The sequence below is a fragment of the Drosophila rhopaloa genome, unplaced genomic scaffold, assembly GCF_018152115.1.
Source record: "Drosophila rhopaloa isolate 14029-0021.01 unplaced genomic scaffold, ASM1815211v1 contig_155, whole genome shotgun sequence".
NCBI lineage: Eukaryota > Metazoa > Arthropoda > Insecta > Diptera > Drosophilidae > Drosophila > Drosophila rhopaloa.
This window is the reverse complement of record NW_025335034.1, coordinates 2,466,396-2,484,716: the sequence shown is the minus strand read 5'-3', so window position 1 is coordinate 2,484,716 and position 18,321 is coordinate 2,466,396. Positions and strand designations below refer to the sequence as shown.

The 18,321-nt window shown below is 39.3% G+C and overlaps 7 protein-coding genes across 7 annotated transcripts; 6 read left to right on the top strand and 1 right to left on the bottom strand.

Annotated features, from left to right (window-relative positions):
* Window positions 1–2,382: 2,382 nt before the first annotated feature.
* On the top strand, window positions 2,383–3,722 carry LOC108038113. The gene is made up of 2 exons (XM_017114830.2): window positions 2,383–2,890; window positions 2,948–3,722. The coding sequence occupies exons 1-2, from the start codon at window positions 2,488–2,490 to the stop codon at window positions 3,385–3,387; spliced, it is 843 nt and encodes a 280-aa protein (XP_016970319.2). The 5' UTR covers window positions 2,383–2,487; the 3' UTR covers window positions 3,388–3,722.
* A 697-nt stretch (window positions 3,723–4,419) lies between these two features.
* On the top strand, window positions 4,420–5,374 carry LOC108038112 (protein D3). The gene is made up of 2 exons (XM_044457076.1): window positions 4,420–4,589; window positions 4,871–5,374. Exons 1-2 carry the CDS (start codon window positions 4,422–4,424, stop codon window positions 5,372–5,374), a joined length of 672 nt encoding a protein of 223 aa, XP_044313011.1. The 5' UTR covers window positions 4,420–4,421.
* A 274-nt stretch (window positions 5,375–5,648) lies between these two features.
* LOC123037238 (protein D2) lies at window positions 5,649–6,642 on the top strand. Its single transcript, XM_044457086.1, has 2 exons — window positions 5,649–5,789; window positions 5,848–6,642. The coding sequence occupies exons 1-2, from the start codon at window positions 5,709–5,711 to the stop codon at window positions 6,328–6,330; spliced, it is 564 nt and encodes a 187-aa protein (XP_044313021.1). The 5' UTR covers window positions 5,649–5,708; the 3' UTR covers window positions 6,331–6,642.
* Window positions 6,643–6,919: 277 nt separating this feature from the next.
* LOC108038115 (protein D3) lies at window positions 6,920–8,264 on the top strand. The gene is made up of 2 exons (XM_017114833.2): window positions 6,920–7,145; window positions 7,640–8,264. Exons 1-2 carry the CDS (start codon window positions 7,020–7,022, stop codon window positions 8,117–8,119), a joined length of 606 nt encoding a protein of 201 aa, XP_016970322.2. The 5' UTR covers window positions 6,920–7,019; the 3' UTR covers window positions 8,120–8,264.
* Window positions 8,265–8,682: 418 nt separating this feature from the next.
* Window positions 8,683–9,385, bottom strand: LOC123037212 (probable small nuclear ribonucleoprotein Sm D2). Its single transcript, XM_044456969.1, has 2 exons — window positions 9,241–9,385; window positions 8,683–9,106 (listed from the first exon to the last, which is right to left on the bottom strand). Coding segments are annotated over exons 1-2 (360 nt in total). The 5' UTR covers window positions 9,243–9,385; the 3' UTR covers window positions 8,683–8,748.
* A 118-nt stretch (window positions 9,386–9,503) lies between these two features.
* Window positions 9,504–11,070, top strand: LOC108042149 (tRNA:m(4)X modification enzyme TRM13 homolog). The gene has a single exon (XM_017120290.2). It carries the CDS (start codon window positions 9,614–9,616, stop codon window positions 10,940–10,942), a length of 1,329 nt encoding a protein of 442 aa, XP_016975779.2. The 5' UTR covers window positions 9,504–9,613; the 3' UTR covers window positions 10,943–11,070.
* A 2,641-nt stretch (window positions 11,071–13,711) lies between these two features.
* LOC108048368 (nuclear receptor subfamily 2 group E member 1) lies at window positions 13,712–15,963 on the top strand. The gene is made up of 2 exons (XM_044457187.1): window positions 13,712–14,439; window positions 15,643–15,963. Exons 1-2 carry the CDS (start codon window positions 13,815–13,817, stop codon window positions 15,852–15,854), a joined length of 837 nt encoding a protein of 278 aa, XP_044313122.1. The 5' UTR covers window positions 13,712–13,814; the 3' UTR covers window positions 15,855–15,963.
* The last annotated feature ends 2,358 nt before the right edge of the window (window positions 15,964–18,321 follow it).

The window sequence follows — 18,321 nt, the reverse complement described above, 5'->3', positions numbered from 1 at the left end:
TCCTGTAGATGAGATAATATAAATACATTTTATTGGACCCAAATTGAATTCTTACCGAGGGTCATGCAGCAATTTGCCATGCATGTATGTTTTGATAGCCAAGAAAGTGTGAAAATTGGCTTAATGCAGACATTTTCGGGCACTGGCCTCTCGCTTTGGCATTTTCACAGAATTTAAGCTAATTTATCAGGCGAATGAACTGGTGTCGGGGGAGTTTTACTGGAATTCGTGTGTTATGGCAGCCACCTGCTCAGGTGGCGGTGCCTTCAAAGCCGCTTGGCATGCATAAGGACGCTGTTTTGGTCAGCACACCATCGTCAGCATCGAGTTAAAGCCAAAGCACGAGCTTATGAAAATGTATCGTATCGTAATCTTTTTTTGGCACGATCCGAGCAAAAGTGTGGCGCTAGTGAAATAAACATAAAGCTGTCCAATTTCTTTTATCGTAGGATGCGAGTGCTTCACATAAAAATAACATGTCGCTGGTATAAACGCAGCAGAGACACCTTTTGAATTATTTAAGCTGACCATTAGGTAATCTATGATGATTTCAATGATTTTGGCAAGCAAAATAAGGAGATGTTTTCTTGTGTAATATTTGTGCAGTTGTCTAAAGAGTGTTATTTTTCAAACAAGCCAATCAAATGAAGTAGGTCGTTTTATTTGGTAAAAAACCTATATTGTAATATATGAAGTAAAAATTATAGTTTTAGATATATTGACATGCTGCCACTAAAAATTTAACGTTTTTCCCAATTTAATAAATGGTTTAAAATTCGATAAATATATATTTTTTTATTAAGAAAAATATTATTAGGTAAATATTAAACTTAATAAGTGGTTTAACTAAATTTTTAAGTAATGTTTAAGTCGTAAATGTATTAGCTTGTGGGCGTTACACAATTTTAAATATTAAATACTCAACATAAGTGATTGAATTTATTCAATTAATTTATTTACCCATTGAGTAAAATGGCGACATATATGGACAGGAACTCCCTTTTTATGTAAATCATTAAAAAGCGTGTCACCTAAATATAAGTGGCACAAATAAAAACGAAAATCTATTTCGTAATCTGAGAAAAGCAAACAAAATAATAATTGAAGCCGCTGCAAAATCGAAAAAACAGTTCCGTGTACAAAAATGAAACAGAAACGTATTAAATCCAGTGGGAAGTCAATACCAAATCGTAGTTGAGTTCCGTACTGATTTCTTGTATCGAAATTTGACACAATACGCCGAAGTATGTACGTGTCTTCGATTTGGCTTTCTTGTGGACGGTCGCGTAAGAGTAATGGGCCTGCATACTAATAGCCAACAAAAGTTATTTCCATCGAGGCGTCAGTAATGCAACTTGGGCTGGTGGGAGGGTTAGGTGTCTGAGGCCAATATGGAAAGCGAGAAAGCTTGAGGGGCAACCCAGTTAACAGAGGAGAGGCTACTGTTTTAGGGCTGGGTAAAAGAAGTGCAAGGGTATATCGTATCTAGACAAATATATTAGAATACCTCGAAGATTAAACCATTTCTAACTCCTTAAAATTTTCAACTTCTTAAAATTTAAATTAACATGTGAAGCAAAGAACATTTACGAAAGCGGAGCTCAATATCATTCATTTAAAAATGCATGAAACTAAACAAAAAAAATATAGAGGTGCAAAGGTCATCAAAAAACTTTGCTATATTAACCTAATTTTATGTGATTTTTTATTCAAACTGTAGGTATATAAAGGGAATGAATTTCGCCGCACTCTCTACTTCAAATAAAATTTAGTTTAATAATACCAGAATAAATTCATTTTCTAACAAAATTTCGGCAGCCTTCTAAATTTACCATAGGATACATAGTATCACATAACAAAATATACAAAATCAGATAGTCAGTGCATTATGCAATAAAGTTGATTAAAATGGGATGATCGACATTTCATGTTTTCTAAATGTTTCTTATTAAAACTAAAAGGACTTTTTCAGGGCACCAAATTTGATATCCTACCCTTACACTTACATTAAATGTTTTTATTTTCTCTTCAACACACAATATAGAAACGCCTAAAATCAGTGATTTAGTTTAAAAGATCGCGATCGAGACTTGAGTACCTTTAGGGCTTGTGATATGAAATTTCATTATATCTAGGCAGTGAAGAAACGGGTATTTAATATTCGTGACACTCCGCCACAGCGTTCTTGTTTTCTTTTCGTTTATTTTTTTTTGTGAAAAACTTTGGCCACTTGCTTTCCGTGGACTTGGCCCGGGGTTTGACTTTCGTCGCTCGTCACTTGCTGCGTTGGGCTGTCCAAAACCGAATTGTGCACTCCAAAAAACCAGCACGGGTCTTTTTGACGCTCTCGGGGAGCGGCAGTATAAAACCCCAACCAATCGGCAAATCATCCAACATTGTCGCCGCACCGTCTCCACAGTGAACACTACGCGCTCTGGTAGTGTCAAAACTTAATATTTAATTGCAATTAACTCGACTGGAAACACAATGGCTTCCCGTTTCACGTCCTTGCTCGCGATCGCTTGTGCGCTACTGCTGGTGGCCTCAACTTCTGTGTCCGGAGCTGCCATCGAGAATGCGGTGACCCCGCGCATCCACAGCTCCGACGAGCTGATCTCGACCATTGTGGATAAGTGCTTCCATGCCAATGCCATGCATTGCCTGAAGGAGAAGGTGCTCAGCTACCTGGACACGGTGGCCAACGTGGAGGAGGAGGTCAGCGGACGTGCCCTGAACGACGACGTCATCGACAAGGTCATTGTGGATCGTCTGGGTCGCATTCTGAACACCAACGAGATGAGGTTGCAGCTGCCGCAGACCTTCTTCGCCGGCTCCGTGATGACCTATCGCTCGGACCGCGGTTTCGATCTGGAGCTGCCCAAGGAGGAGGGTCAGTAGTCGAGGGAGTGTGACCCTTAATACATGCTAATCTAGAAATATTATTCAGGTCGCGCTGAGAAGAAGAACAAGGACAAGCTGTTCCTGCCCTTGCTGCTGCTGATGAAGTTCAAGCTGAAGGTGATCATGCCCATCCTGCTGGCTCTCATCGGTCTGAAGGCCACCAAGGCTCTGATTCTGTCCAAGATTGCCATCAAGCTGGTGCTCGGTTTCCTGATCTACAACCTCATCCAGAAGTTGGGAGGCATGAAGATGAACATGGTGCCCATGCCCGCCCCAGTTCCGGCCAGTGAATACGGAGTGCCCAGCACCACTGCCTCTTCCTACGATCCCAGCAGCTGGGAGCCCATGAGCGGAGGACCCTATGCCCGTTGGGACTCGCAGAACCTGGCCTATAGCTCCTACCATCCCAGCAGCTCGTCGTCCTACTCCTCGGGATCCTCGTCGGGATCCTCGGGCTCTTCGTCCAGCTACAGCTCGTCCTCTTAAGTAGGGAAAAGCAATCGCCCCATTGTACATACCAAGGATATGTGTGGTCCTTCCCAGGAGGGATCACTGCGAGTCACACAGACCAAATGGAACCGGAACCTGCCCAGGCCATAATTGTAGTCGTTAAGGGTTAAGCACGCGAGAGTTTTAGCCATTCTTCAGCTGTAACCACACCCCACTTAGCCTGATTTTCCCCTCTTCATACCATCTTCTTCCTCATTGCCTCTTTTTCTTTTTGCCTTCGTCATTTCGTCACAAATCGATCAAAATCACACTGAATTGAATTAATATTTATTTAATTTATTAAAAATGCAAAACTTGAAAACATCAAAAAATCGTATTGTTTACTTGAGGGTGTACTTGGGTTCATTTCATTGAATTAAAAGCAACATATGCTCGGGATTATAAAATATTTAATTTTCTCTGATACATTAATTAAAAGCTTCTTTATATTTAAAGTTTTTTTGTTTGTCAGATATTTTTATATATGTAATTTTTTTTTTTAATTGTGGGATCTTGTTTGTGGGTTCCTTTGGCTTTTGTTGTTTTGTGTTAATTTAAGTTATGTCTTGTGTATAATTTTTTATTTACGCATAAATAATCCTATAATGTGTGGAATAACTATACGAACTTTCTGCGGTTTAAGCATAAATAAAAAATTATATAGAAAATATAAATTAATTAAATAAATCAAATTAAAAGGGAAGTGTAATCGAGATTTGCATGTGAAAAAGTCAACGGCACTTAGCTTAATAGTCTGTCAACTAAACGAGGTACTAACTGATATTGTATTGCATGTTTTTTTAGAACTCGCCATCACGCAAGTGATGAGGGTGGTAGACCACTAACTGCCCGGCGTCACGACCAATTATTTTATAAAGTTTGAGGAGAACACCGAATGGTGTATTAGCTAAACTTAATGGTACTGACAGCTGTTTTGCTCAATTGGCCAGGTAAGAACCATCTGTTAGATGGACTAGGTATTTAAGGGCAGGAAGTCTTAGTTCTTTAGTCAGTAAATAAGTTGCGAGACTATGTGGACCATCATATGGATTGCTCTCTTCTCGAGATTTGGTATGAGTCTGAGCCTGAGATTTACCAGGGCAAATGATCATCAGTCGGACACGGAAGTTAGCAAGATCATGCGGACCCTAGATGTGATACCAGATTTAATAGAGATCGGACCCCAGGAGTTTCTCAATGTGAGTAATCAAAAATCAATTTCAAAAATACAAAAAGTAGACAAATTAACTCAAAATAAATTCAAGGAACATCTTTAAATATATAATTAATATAAATACAACGATCCAATTTGTATTAGTTCGGATTTGTTTAGTACCAATTCAATAAATTAATATTTGGAGAACAAAAAAGTGTAGGTATAGGCGCATGGGATAATGAAGCTTTACTTCGAATAGCTTAAATAATTTTAAACTAACTTCCTTCTTTGTCTAAGAAATCGATTCGCTTGTTTCCAACGAAGGTTACATACCACGGTCATGTATCAGCACATGGTGGAAAATCACTGGAGCCCATGCAAGTGCGCGATGAACCCTCCTTAAGATGGCCCACAGCACCGGAAAACTACTACACCCTGCTCATGGTAGATCCGGATGTACCCAACGTCATAACGCCCACCCACCGGGAGTTCCTGCACTGGATGGTGCTCAACATCCCCGGCAATCGACTGGCCCTTGGCGATGTGCGCGCGGGATACATGGGAGCCACTCCGCTGGTGGGGACCGGGACCCATCGGTTCGTGTTCCTGCTCTACAAACAGAGGGACTATACCAAGTTCAACTTCCCAAAACTGCCCAAGCACTCGGTTAAGGGACGCAGTGGATTCAACACGAAAGACTTCGCAAGGAAATATAAATTGGGCTATCCAGTGGCTGGAAACTTCTTCACAGCCAGCTGGAGTGCGGATGTCCCAGCCCTTATAAAAGCCATCTCACATGGTGCCCGCTTGGCCACGAAGATGAGATAATTTTAAATAAAACTATTAAGAAATTGTAAGCTTTAATAAAACAGGCAGTTAAAATTTTAATAAAAATTAGTTTTAATGGTAAAAAAAGTCACATAAGAACTCTTGTCCCTTTATTGTTTCCATTTCACAGTATTTTCTTGCAGTCCTTTCTTTAGAACTTCATAAAATCAGAACTTTATTTGTCCAGCAATTTTATTTTTTAATAACCTAAACATTTAGGGCCATCACTAAGACATATTTGAGACAAGTGTCGGTACTATATGAACAATGAAAATTCAAACGAACAACACTGACATCTCAAATTTTAACTAAATTACTACTTACTCTGCCAAAAATGACCGAGGCCTCCGTGTGTTTTTCGAAACACAAAATCGTGCCGGATATCTTGAAAACGTGCCCCACAAATTTGCTTAAGGTAAACTCTGCCACACATCCCTTACAATCTCGAATGCCACATATTTGTGTGCTCCCAGGTGACTTATGGCGGCGGTGAGGTGGTGGACATGGGCGGAGAACTGACGCCCACACAGGTGAAGGATCAGCCCAGGGTTGAATGGGATGCGGATTCGAACGCCCTTTACACGCTGATCCTTACCGATCCGGATGCGCCCAGTCGCAAGGATCCGAAGTTCCGCGAGTGGCATCACTGGCTGGTGGTCAACATTCCAGGCAACCAAATTGAGAACGGCGTGGTTTTGACCGCCTATGTGGGCTCAGGACCACCGCAGGGCTCCGGCCTCCATCGCTACGTCTTCTTGGTCTACAAGCAGTCCCAGAAGCTCACCTGCACCGAGCCTAAAATCCCGAAGACGAGCGGCGACAAGCGAGCCAATTTCAGCACCGCCAAGTTCATGACCAAGTACAAGTTGGGCGATCCCATTGCCGGCAACTTTTTCCAGGCTCAGTGGGATGAATACGTGCCCAAGCTGTACAAACAACTCTCCGGCAAGAAGTAACTAGTACCATTTGTTCCAAAAATAAGTCTTTAGTTTTAAAAAGTATTGAATTTAGAAATTTTTTAATAGGGTTATTGTTACTTGACTCCAAATCCAACCAAATTAGCCTGTAAAAATAAACTAATAATTGACATAACTATGGTAATTTCTCGAGAAGTATACCTAAACGATTTTATCAACATATTAATATGTTAGGTTTTCTATAAATCCCTCTAAGTGTATATATAAATTGAATTATTGTAAAACTCATTTCATCGTTAATCACGTGCCTTTCTATCATTAAAAAAATTATTTAATTTCGCATAAAGTAAATAAACACCAGTTATTTATTTTGTACCTATATTAAACAAAAACCTTCTTTGGTAATTTTGCTCCAACCATGTTTTTATAATTTACCAATTACCCTAACAAATCACAGATTCTAGCAAACAAAATTGTTTACAATTTAAGTTGGATGCATATATATTCATTAAAGCGTGACTTTAAACAAAGAAATCGTTAATTACTATTCTGAAAACGCTTTTTCCCAGCTGTTCATAAAATAAAAAGCTTTCAGCTTATTTTTAAAAGTGTGGCATCTCGGCAAACTGGTTTTAGTTGCTAACAGGCCTTCCTCGGGAGCAGATCTCTATTGTTAAAAGGTTTTCTTTTCATTCTTATTAACTAAAAAAACAGTATACTCTATAAAGATGCTGTTGGTACTATTACCATTGTGCTTCTTGCTGACTGTCCAAGCTGGTTCCTTGGAGGAGGTTTTCATAACCCATCAAGTGGTTCCCGATGTCATCCCCGAGCCACCAAACCAGTTATTAAAGGTGAGGCAACCTATAAAAACTATTCACACATTTTCAGCAGAAATAAATAAATAAACGGTGTTTAAAAACTTAACAATCTAATATAAAATATTTTAAGCCGTGCTTTGGATACTAGCCACTGATGTTTTACATTTTTTTGTTGATTCCAATTACTCCCAAGCTTAATTGAGACATACAAATTTTACTAGTCACAACTTTCTGATCAAAGGTCACAAACTTGAAATTTATTTAAGGCATATATTCCAAAAAAAGCGTGTAAATTATTATTTTAGAATAACTATTTGCATTTTAAGAAAATATAAAAAAAGATGACCCAAAATGTATATTGTATTTCACTATCTTTCCAGTTTATAACAATTTACAAAAATCTTTATCAGAATTAAAATATAATTTTAATTCATTCACCTAAAATTTAATGTACCGAATAAAAAGTAACCGTGAAACACCATTTAGAGTTCTAAAGCAAATAACATGTAAACAACTTTTCGCTAAAGGTCACTTACAGCAATAACCTCGTGGCCAAGGATGGAGTGGAGCTAACACCCACTCAAGTTAAGGACCAACCGACTGTGGAGTGGGACGCACAGCCGGGCGAGTTCTACACCCTCATCATGACCGACCCCGATGCACCCAGTCGGGCGGAGCCCAAGTTCCGCGAGTTTAAGCACTGGGTCCTGGTCAATATCGCCGGTAATGATTTGGCCAGCGGGGAGGCGATCGCCGAATACATTGGCTCCGGTCCTCCCCAAGGAACGGGTCTGCATCGCTACGTCTTCCTGCTGTACAAACAGTCCGGCAAACTTGAGTTCGACGAGGAGCGCGTGAGCAATAAATCCCGCAAGGATCGACCGAAATTCAACGCAGCCAAGTTCGCCAAAAAGCATCAGTTAGGAAATCCCATCGCCGGCACTTTCTATCAAGCCCAGTACGATGACTATGTACCCAAACTGCACCAGCAACTTTCAGCAAATTAATGATGTGTTGAACAATGGTTTACTAGCCATTCAGAGACTATTAAAAAATTCAAAACCAATAAAATAATGCGTTTTTAACACAAGAATCGAAAAAGTGTTAGTACGGGAGACAAAAGGTTAATAAAAAGTTCATTGGATCTAAAAAGTTTTTAAATTATTGGTATATCAGTTATATCATAACAATTTTGGTAAGTGAATAACTTCATAAACTGTTTCATATATTTATAATTAAAAGGTAAACGTTTTTTGAGGAGTCAATAAGGGTTGGATATTAAAATAACAATACTTTATGGAAAACTATAGAATTACTAACAGCGAAACTATAAAATAGATTCATCATCAGATTATAAAGACAATAGCCTTTTAATCACTGTTATTAATATAACACAAACAGAAGCAAAACTATGAAATTAATAGACATGCGAGTATAAATTAGACGATGACTATACAGATTAAGCGCTTTCGGGTGCATTGGTTTACAACTCCTACAAACATTTTTAAATCAGAACTTGATACTTGTCTGTGTTGTCTGTGAAATAAATGCTTAAAACTTGGAAAAGGAATCGGTTTTCGGATTTATTGAGTGTGGATGGTGATTATTGGTTACTCTATGCTATCGCTATAGTAGACTATTTTCCGGCCGCAGTGGCCAGGGGATTCCTGAGTACCAGGATCACCGAGTCGCCGCGCAGGAACATCTTCGATATGAAGCGGTCCTTGTTCACGGGCTTCACCTTCTTCTTGCCCTTTCCGGTGCGCGGCAGCTCCGTCCACATTTCCTTGACGTTTTCCAGGACCATGTTGCAGTGGCGATCAAAGGCTTTAACCCTGCCCAGGAGCTTCTTGTTGTTGCGGCAGTTGATGAGCACTTGGGTATTGTTCTTCACGGATTGCGTTAGCACGGACAGCGGACCGGTGTTGAACTCCTCCTCCTCCTGGCGAGCCAGCTCCTCCGGCGTCAGTTCTGATTTTGGTTTTACAAGGGCCCTGCAGAGAACAAATGTATCTTATAGAACTCGCAGATTATTTAAGTACAACCAACATTTCAAAATGCCGGCCCACATGTCGATGCCCATTTTCCCATTCCTGACTGCTGGTCTTCACGTGTTCGCGTTACTTACATTGCAAATTATACGTATTTCTTGATAAATGCAGTTAAAAGTCTTTTTATTATGGTTTTCAGTGGGATTTTGCGTTTATTGTCGACAAACGATTTTCCAGCGCGGCTTCTTTTCGTTGCTTGCTTTTCTAGAGGTGGCACGCTAGCGATGGCACTATCGGTAATTAGTTTGGTATGTTTTAGTATATTTATACCCCTACTTTGGGTATTAAATAAATTATACACACGAATGTGAACGAATGCCAAGTGGAAACAAGGTTTTATCAAAGTGTAGTCGTATTTGCAAATACGTTTTAAATCTCACCAGGATTGGTCTCACTGTCACCCACGAGCTGTAAATTCATTTTTTCGTTATTTTATTTTATTTAAGCTGAATGGCAGCCAAGAAACCGAAGATGACCGTCGTAAAGAAAGATGACCCTGGGACTACCACCTGCTCCTACTGGGTGCCACGCAAGAAGCGCCGCTGCAAGATGACTGCCAACAAGGGCAGCCCCTTCTGCGGCGCCCATGCCCCGCCCACCATCTCGCCCTCGAGTCCGGATGAAAAATCTGTGGACGATGCCTTCCAGGATCGAATTCCCTGTCCCCTGGATCCCAAACACACCGTCTTTAAACGAAAGCTAGCTAAGCACTTAACCATCTGCAATGCAAGGGATCAGGAAAGTTCACTGCCCTACATCGTCAAAGGAATAAACTCAGGGGAGTATTCGGAGGAACAACACGAGGAACTGGATAAACTCAACCAAATTAAGCTGCACGAGCTGCCGGACGAAGAATTCTACGGATTGATAGACAAAGTAAAAGAACTGTACGATAAGCACATCAATTCCAGCATACAGACACTGCAGTTGGAACACGCATCCCTGAAGGAAGAACTGAATAGAAAGGACTACGGCCAGGAAACGCTGCGACAGCTCACACAAGCCTCCAGCTTGCTGGCCATCTTAGAAAGGGATCAGCAGCTCACGGATCACACCAGCTTCGTGGAATTTGGAGCTGGAAAAGGACAATTAGCATATTATTTGGCCACCGTTTTGGAAAATCAGCAATTGAATAGCTCACAAGTGATCCTTATCGACAGGCTGTCCCTTCGCCACAAGAAGGACAACAAGGTGGCCAACAAGGAGCTGGTGCATCGTATTCGAGCGGATATTGCCGATCTGAAGCTTTCCGCTTTGCCTGAGCTGAAGAAAACCCAACGAACTGTGGCACTATCGAAGCATCTCTGCGGAGCGGCGACGGATTTAACATTGAGATGTATACTGGGGGATGAAGGTGCCTCCACGGACTATGTGCTCATTGCCTTATGCTGCCATCATCGCTGTTCCTGGCTCTCCTATGTTGGACGTTCCTTTCTGCAGGAATCCGGCATTGGACCACGAGAGTTTTCTATTCTAACCAAAATGGTCAGTTGGGCGGTTTGCGGTACGGGATTGAGCCGAGAGCGGCGCAAGGCCTTAGAAGCAGCGGACGATCAGCCGGTAGAGACAAACACCCAGCGACTAAGTCGCGAGGAGCGGGAAAAGATTGGTCAACAGTGTAAGCGGCTGTTGGATTACGGACGACTAGAGCATTTGCGATCCCACGGATACCAAGCCGAACTCAAGTTCTACGTTTCGAGGGATGTAACTTTGGAGAATGTGGTCCTGCTGGCCAGACCTTGTACCTCTAAAAGTAATTGCCAAAATAAATGCAGTTGACCATAGTTAAAAATAACGTTTTCTTTTACTCCGAATGATTAAATAAAAACTGTATCTTGACATTCGGGACTTTGTAGGGCCTTTTATAAAACTTAAAGGGTACTCTAAAAAGAACTGTGCTTATATATATACTTCACCTATCACTTCTTAACTTGGGGAAGAAAAAGTCGGGGAAATCAAATATTTTGTTTTTACCTACTTATATACAGTCATGGAAAAAATAATAGAAACGACAATTTTTTTCGTATTTTTCAAACTTTTCTTCAGTCAATTTTTTTTTTTTAAGTTTAATAATTTTGATTGATATTCGATACAATTACGTGTCAAAATATACCAAAACAATTTGGTGGATTCAATGGGACAACGGTGAACCAATGACATTAAAAATTGCGGTGGCACAACTATATATTAAATGTATCATCTAAACTAATAGGCTTTGAAGCTACAAAACTGTTTTTCATAGAATTAACTCAGTCGTTTCTACTATTTTTTCCAGGCCTAAAAATTTTAAAAATTATTTTTTAGTTCATAACGTTTTTTGAAACTTATTGTTTTGGTATATAATTGTATCGACTATCAATCAAAATTATTAAACTGAAAAAAAAAAAAATTGACTGAAGAAAAGTTTGAAAAAAACGAAAAAAAATTGTCGTTTCTATTATTTATTATTTACATTTCTTTTTCGTAAGAGAAAATTATATAAAATGTTTTTTTTTGTTAACTGGAAAGTATTATAATTTTGCGTAACAAATTTGTTACGAAATTTTGGATGTTGTCGTCGGTATTTCCTTATACTGTTTAAAGGCGTTGTTTCAGAAGATTACTAAAAAGAAAATTTGGTTGCTTTGAAAATAATTGCATATAGAGGAGGATGAGGCAAATCCGACCGGGTGAAACCTGCTCCTGACAATACTGCCGGCAGACCATCTAGCTCTTTCAAAATAAATAACTATCAGAATTAGGAAGTTAACTGTTTTTATTATTTATCTACTGAGCTGTAGCCTTTTAATGTAATTTTACCCTAGATTTTAAGTACAATGTTTAATTCCATGCTTCAGGAGTTTTAATTAGGTGGAGAGAGTTGTGAAACAATTATATATAAGTTTACGAATTAACTTAGATAAAGGAAAATAATTTGAAATGTGGCTTTTTACACATTTTTAAAAAAAGCTAAAAACTAGTACTTTTATATTAATTATGTGAATTTCACCCTAAATATATTCCAAATTCAACTCGCGATGCCAGCTTTACGTTCTTTGACCTCAGTTTATAATAAACCTGTGTGAATTCTCAATGACCAACACTAACACACCCCACAATATGGGGCCCTGATTAAAGTTAACTGAAAAATCCGGAAACTTTAATATTTTTTCAAAATTTGTTAGATCAGATTCATTTAAATTTACTTCGCAAACTTTACACTTTAAACCGATTTTAAAATAAATATACCTTCAAACATATATGATTTTAGCATTTTCCAAGACGTGGAATTCCTTACTCCAATACAATTATATATTGACCGATATTGGAGGATTCCATATTCGTTTTAAGTTCGGGGTGTATTACTAGAATCTACAATTTAAATTCCCCAATCTTTAGCCTTTATAGTTTAATTTTTTTGCTGTAAGCTGAGGGCTGATATGAACCGAATCACTTTAATCATTTAATTTATGAGTAATGACCTTAAACTAATAGGTACACAATTTAATGGAAGCCTTAGATAAACTTATGTATCACCCTGGTATTTACCCTGAATTACGCTGCTACAGCGGTGACTTACAGCTAACATTCAATTAAACAGTTTCCCAGATTTGCCGAAGAATTGCAGGAATATTTACCAGTAGACTTCTGAACCCAACCCCATTCCACCCACGGTCGTTTTTGGTGTTTACCGAAATGGCAGTATAAAGGAACCTCAACGCGGACACTTCAAGTGGCCAGCGCGCGTCCAATCACAGAGCAAAACAATAATTGTTTACAAATTGTTAACACGCTCCGGAATAGCAGTAGATGATTGTCACTTTTGACGCGCAACGCCCCCTTTCAGGAGCGTCTCGGGCAAACAAAAATCCTCAAATCACGCTTGGGCACAATGCACTCTCACACTGAGAAAAAAAGTTTGGTAATCTGTTTATATATGGTTCAATTTATATTTTAAACTTAACTCGACCGCAAAGCTTCCGAGTCACTATTTGAACAATGAAATCAAACAGTAATTAGGATTCAAATGAATTTAGGAAAATATCCTTGAGAGAACTTAGTACTTATCGTCGCCTTGCAATCCTAGCCTTGTATTTTCGAAATCAGTTTTAAGGCTCTCTACTGTATAAAATTGTAGAATCATAAGTTTGGTAACATTTGGTTAAAACATTTGTATTTTGGCATATACTCTATACCTAAATGTATGTATGTTCTAGTTTTAGTTTTAAGACTAGTTTAAGTTTTAAGATTGTTAGAGATTGTTTCTCATTTTTGACCAAAAGGTGTAAAATTTTTTCTGATTTTTCAATTAATATACTATAAATTGTATCAAATAGGAAATCTGATTCTCTATGTTTTCTGCTGCGTAGCCTCTACTTTTAGCTATATGTTTTAAAAAGGGAAATTATTGGCATAATTTTGTTATTTGTGAAGTAAGCGGCTCTTAAGGATATTAAAATATATGAGAGTTAATAAACCAGGACGAACTCCTGTTATAATCGAGTTTTGAAGATTTTCCATAGAATAAGTTTCAAAAGCTTGGCAACGTTTTTTTTGTGTAGCCGGTTCGCACATCATTTGCGGGTGTAGGACATCCAGGTCGCATATAAAACCACCATTATCCAGAAGGACCTGGTTCAGTCCGGGGCGACTCTCATTGGCGGCGGTAACCATGTCGAACCTAAGTGCCTGCGCAGTGTGCGGTGATCAAAGTTCCGGGAAGCACTACGGCGTAGCCTGCTGCGACGGGTGCTCCTGCTTTTTCAAGCGGAGCGTGAGGCGTGGCAGTAGTTACGCCTGCATCGCCCTCGCCGGGAATTGCGTGGTGGACAAGGCGAGGCGGAACTGGTGCCCCTCCTGCCGCTTTCGGCGATGTCTGGCCGTGGGAATGAACGCGGCCGCAGTTCAGGAGGAGCGGGGTCCACGCAACCAGCAGGTGACTCTCTACCGGAATGCCCGGCGGCATCCTCCGCTATCTGCGCCGGCACCATCCCCAACGCCCCACTCCCAGGCGCTGCACTTCCAGATCCTCGCCCAGATCCTCGTCACCTGCCTGCGACAGGCGAAGGCCAACGAGCTGTTCGCTCTGCTGGAGCGCTGCCAGCAGGACGCCATCCTGCAGGTGGTGTGGAGCGAGATCTTCGTCCTGCGAGCCTCCCACTGGTCGCTGGACATCAGTGCCATGATCGAGGGCTGTGGCGATGAGCAGCTCAAGCGCCTCATCTTCGAGGCCCAGCAGCTGAAGGCCGACGTGCTGGAACTGAACTTCATGGAGACTCTAATACTGTCCAGAAAAGGTAAGGTTTTTAAATTAATTAAGATTAAATCGACTCTCTCAACATAATTCCAAGCTACAGATTTGTCAGTGTTTCAAAAATCCCGTTAATTATGAGTAAGGGTTTTTAAACCAATTATGGTAGAACCTGCTTCAAAAATACTTACATACTTCGAAACACAGCAAAAACTGTGAGGGTTTTAAAACTGTGAGCAAATAAATCTATGCTGTGCTTTTGCAGTGTAAATGGAAAATATTGTTTTATTTGCTTTGAAATATACTATTATTTAATTTATTTAATTTATATTATTATTTAATTTACTTTTGCTTTCACTTTTGGAAACCGCATTTTGAGCTTTAAAAGGCAAAGCAAAATATTGCTATCGTGTTCCTATTAGCAATTTAGATTTTCGATTTAGAATAGGGGAAATAGATTGTTCAAATTAACTTGTTTAATTTCTGAAAAATGCTGAAACATTGTTTTGAAAATGTATAAGTTGCATTGAAATTGTTGTCTCGCAATAGTATCATTCGGCTTATGTTTCTTTGCTTTTCTTTCGGCATCCAAATTGTTAGCACCAAAGGCAAAAAATGTAAAGCATTTTCCAAGCCTGATTTACATGCTTGAGATCGCACTTTTGAGAAAAATTAATGTGTAACGATGCGGTTGCTGAATTCTATTGGACCTGTTTGGATCGTGTGTTTCCTCTCCCAAGAGTCACACTAAAAGACAAGTTTAAGTGAGGACTTATATTTATGTAAAATATATTACAAGCTAAAATCATTAATATGTCCGTGGGTCTATTTACAAGTATTAGATCTTCGGGGGGATGCCTCGGATACGTGGTTCTTAGGTTTTGATCTTGTGGCGACTGATATTCCTTTGTGGTTGGATCAAACTGTTAATCAGGGCATCGCTATGCGGCCATCTGTGCCATCTCCGGGACGGCAGAATGGAGGTTCATAGTCTGTATCCGGACTGGGCGATCATGAAAAGCTTTGGGACTGGTTCATAAACCATATCTGTCAGAGTTAGATCTACCTCTATCACCAAATCCTTCACGAACTATTGCCGAATGAGAATGAGGCCGGATTCTGCTTGTAGTGATTCCGTAGTTCTCCTAGTTTAACGCCCCGACTGGTTTTATCTACTTAGGCGAATTTTTCAAAGACCTTTAAATCTTTCCTCATTAATCATTTAAATCGTTTGGCACGTTATTTTCAGAATTGGCTATCAGTGCGCAGTACGGCGTTATTCTAGGAAGCCACTCGAACGCTGCCCTCGTATCCTTGGCACGATACACACTGCAGCAATCAAATTACTTGCGGTTTGGACAACTCCTTCTCGGTCTGAGACAGCTCTGCCTGCGACGCTTCGACTGCGAATTATCTTGCATGTTTCGCACTGTAGTTAGGGACATATTAAAAACTATTTGAGATTGAGTTAAGTACATTTGTAACAGATCTGCTTAATTTCAGATGTCAAGCTTGTCAAGCTACAACTATTAGAGTAAGATTGGATTTATTAAATAGCATTATATCTACTATATATATCGAGATAAAAAGGAAACAGTTTCTGGAATCCATAATATGAAATATGTTTGTATATATGTTCTGAAATAAAAAATACTTTAACACACTTGACGTTAGCACAAATCAAAAGACTATTGGTTGCAGATTTTATGAACAAACACTGAAACAGTTGCAAAATACCTTTATGAGGTTTCTGCACAAATAGCTCCAGCTCCTAGAGCTGATAGGTCAGACCGTCGGCGTTTAACACAACGATTATATTAGTCACATAACTAAGAGGTCTCCAGAGAGTGATTGCACAGTTTCTGTAGCTATTTGGTAAATTAAGGACCGGTTTGGAATATCTTAAAATTTCCTAGATATGGTTATTGGAAAGGCTGTTGATGGTGAATTTGCTGATTTTTGGATCGATGTCTTTTTTAGCCAATGCTGTATTTAGCTGGGCCTAAGGATCAATAAAGCAAATTATTAATGAAGCAAAAAGAATTTGTCTATATCATTTAGCCTAGTACTCAGATCAACCAAATCTGTTCGTCAACTATGAGAGAAAGCGAGAGGCAAAAAGGCTCTTTTTTCACCACGGTACTCAGATAGAAGAATGCATTTTGGGTGAACATTCGTCAGGCCCCAGCGCAAAGATTAAAAAATTTAATCTTTTGGGGTTCCTGTTGTCAGAGCAAAGGTTTTCAAAGATAAACAAGAAAGAAAAGCAAACTTGGGGCGGGGCCGAAGTTGATATACCCTTGCAGAATATTCTGTAAATTATATTCTCCAAAATTATTCATACTCTTAAAAAATTCCAACTTCCTAACTTTAAGAACTTTGGATTTCCAATGGTTCAGTTATTTAAATAAATTTGGTAAGTCTGATTGATTGGCCAAAAGTAAAACCCATAGAAAATCCCAACTTCCTAACTTCACAAACACCAAAGTTATGGCATTTCCGATCAATCAGTTATATGGCAGCTATAGGATATAGACGGCCGATCCCGGCCGATCCCGTTCCGACATATATACTGCGTGCAAAGGAAAGAAGGGTGTGTGCAAAGTTTCAATTCGATATCTTTAAAACTGAGAGACTAGTTCGCGTAGAAACAGACAGACGGACAGACAGACGGACAGACAGACGGACAGACGGACATGGCTATATCAACTCAGGAGGTGATCCTGATCAAGAATATATATACTTTATAGGGTCGGAGATGTCTCCTTCACTTTTGACCAAAATTATAATACCCTCTGCAAGGGTATAACAATGAAGCTAAGTCATCGTTTCTATGGCAGCTATATGATATTGTTTTCCGCTTTTGAGAAAACTAAAAGCGTTATTTTGATATAGTAAATAATTACTATATCTCAAAGGCCTCGACGAAAAATTTCCGATTACTAGCCTTTTTATTTTATTTGAAAAGCGTACCAATGTATTTAATATCTTTGCGATCGTTTTGGTAGGATTTGGAACTAAAAGTATTCTTTTTTTGTAAAACGGTTTTTGTTTATTATACCCTGGCAGAGGGTATTATAATTTCAGTCAAAAGTTTGCAACGCAGTGAAGGAGACATTTCCGACCCTATAAAGTATATATATTCTTGATCAGCATCACCAGGAGAGTCGATCTAGCCATGTCCGTCTGTCCGTCCGTCCGTTTCTACGCAAACTAGTCCCTCAGTTTTAAAGCTATCTGCTTGAAACTTTCCCAAAAGTTGTCTTTCTATTGCAGGTAGTATATAAGTCGGAACGAGCCGGATCGGGCCACTATATCATATAGCTGCCATATAACTGAACGATCGGAAATGCCATAACTTTGGTGTTTTTAAAGTTAGGAAGTTGGGACTTTTTATGAGTATTAAGAATACACCATATGAATAATTTTGAAGAATATAATTTACAGAATATTCTGCAAGGGTATATCAACTTCGGCTCCGTCCGAAGTTAGCTTTCCTTTCTTGTTATTTTCTATTTTAACTCTAAAGCTAGCATTTTTAACAACTTTTTACGTGAGTATCAGACTCGGAATATATACCGTAAACTTTCCCTTTTATCACTTAGCGCAGTAATTAAAAATTGGTTAAACCAGTTACCTAAAATCGAATTCTAGTTTGCTTTGCAGTATAAAAAGCTTAGCTTTTCACACAACTTGTATTATAATTTCGAGGCAACATGAAGTTTCTTAATAATGGTAAGTGTCAGTAAAAGCTTATGATAAATTTTCGAATGTGACAATTTTACTTTCAAGCTTTTTGCCTTATGTTCTTGTCAAGGATGGCAGTCGGCCAGGCAGCTCTTAATGCTAGAGAAGATGATAGGAGTACTTCAAACATATTACCAACCATTTAACCCGTTACAAAGGAAAAATAATGTAGATCCATTTT

Excerpts from the sequence above, each read along its gene's own strand:
- LOC108038113 (XM_017114830.2), top strand. The coding sequence starts at position 2,488 with ATGGCTTCCCGTTTCACGTCCTTGCTCGCGATCGCTTGTGCGCTACTG. Across the intron at positions 2,891-2,947 it reads GGAGCTGCCCAAGGAGGAGG|GTCGCGCTGAGAAGAAGAAC; the intron begins GTCAGTAGTCGA and ends AATATTATTCAG.
- LOC108038112 (XM_044457076.1), top strand. The coding sequence starts at position 4,422 with ATGTGGACCATCATATGGATTGCTCTCTTCTCGAGATTTGGTATGAGT. Across the intron at positions 4,590-4,870 it reads GACCCCAGGAGTTTCTCAAT|GTTACATACCACGGTCATGT; the intron begins GTGAGTAATCAA and ends TTTCCAACGAAG.
- LOC123037238 (XM_044457086.1), top strand. The coding sequence starts at position 5,709 with ATGACCGAGGCCTCCGTGTGTTTTTCGAAACACAAAATCGTGCCGGAT. Across the intron at positions 5,790-5,847 it reads GCCCCACAAATTTGCTTAAG|GTGACTTATGGCGGCGGTGA; the intron begins GTAAACTCTGCC and ends GTGTGCTCCCAG.
- LOC108038115 (XM_017114833.2), top strand. The coding sequence starts at position 7,020 with ATGCTGTTGGTACTATTACCATTGTGCTTCTTGCTGACTGTCCAAGCT. Across the intron at positions 7,146-7,639 it reads CACCAAACCAGTTATTAAAG|GTCACTTACAGCAATAACCT; the intron begins GTGAGGCAACCT and ends TTTTCGCTAAAG.
- LOC108042149 (XM_017120290.2), top strand. The coding sequence starts at position 9,614 with ATGGCAGCCAAGAAACCGAAGATGACCGTCGTAAAGAAAGATGACCCT.
- LOC108048368 (XM_044457187.1), top strand. The coding sequence starts at position 13,815 with ATGTCGAACCTAAGTGCCTGCGCAGTGTGCGGTGATCAAAGTTCCGGG. Across the intron at positions 14,440-15,642 it reads TCTAATACTGTCCAGAAAAG|AATTGGCTATCAGTGCGCAG; the intron begins GTAAGGTTTTTA and ends CGTTATTTTCAG.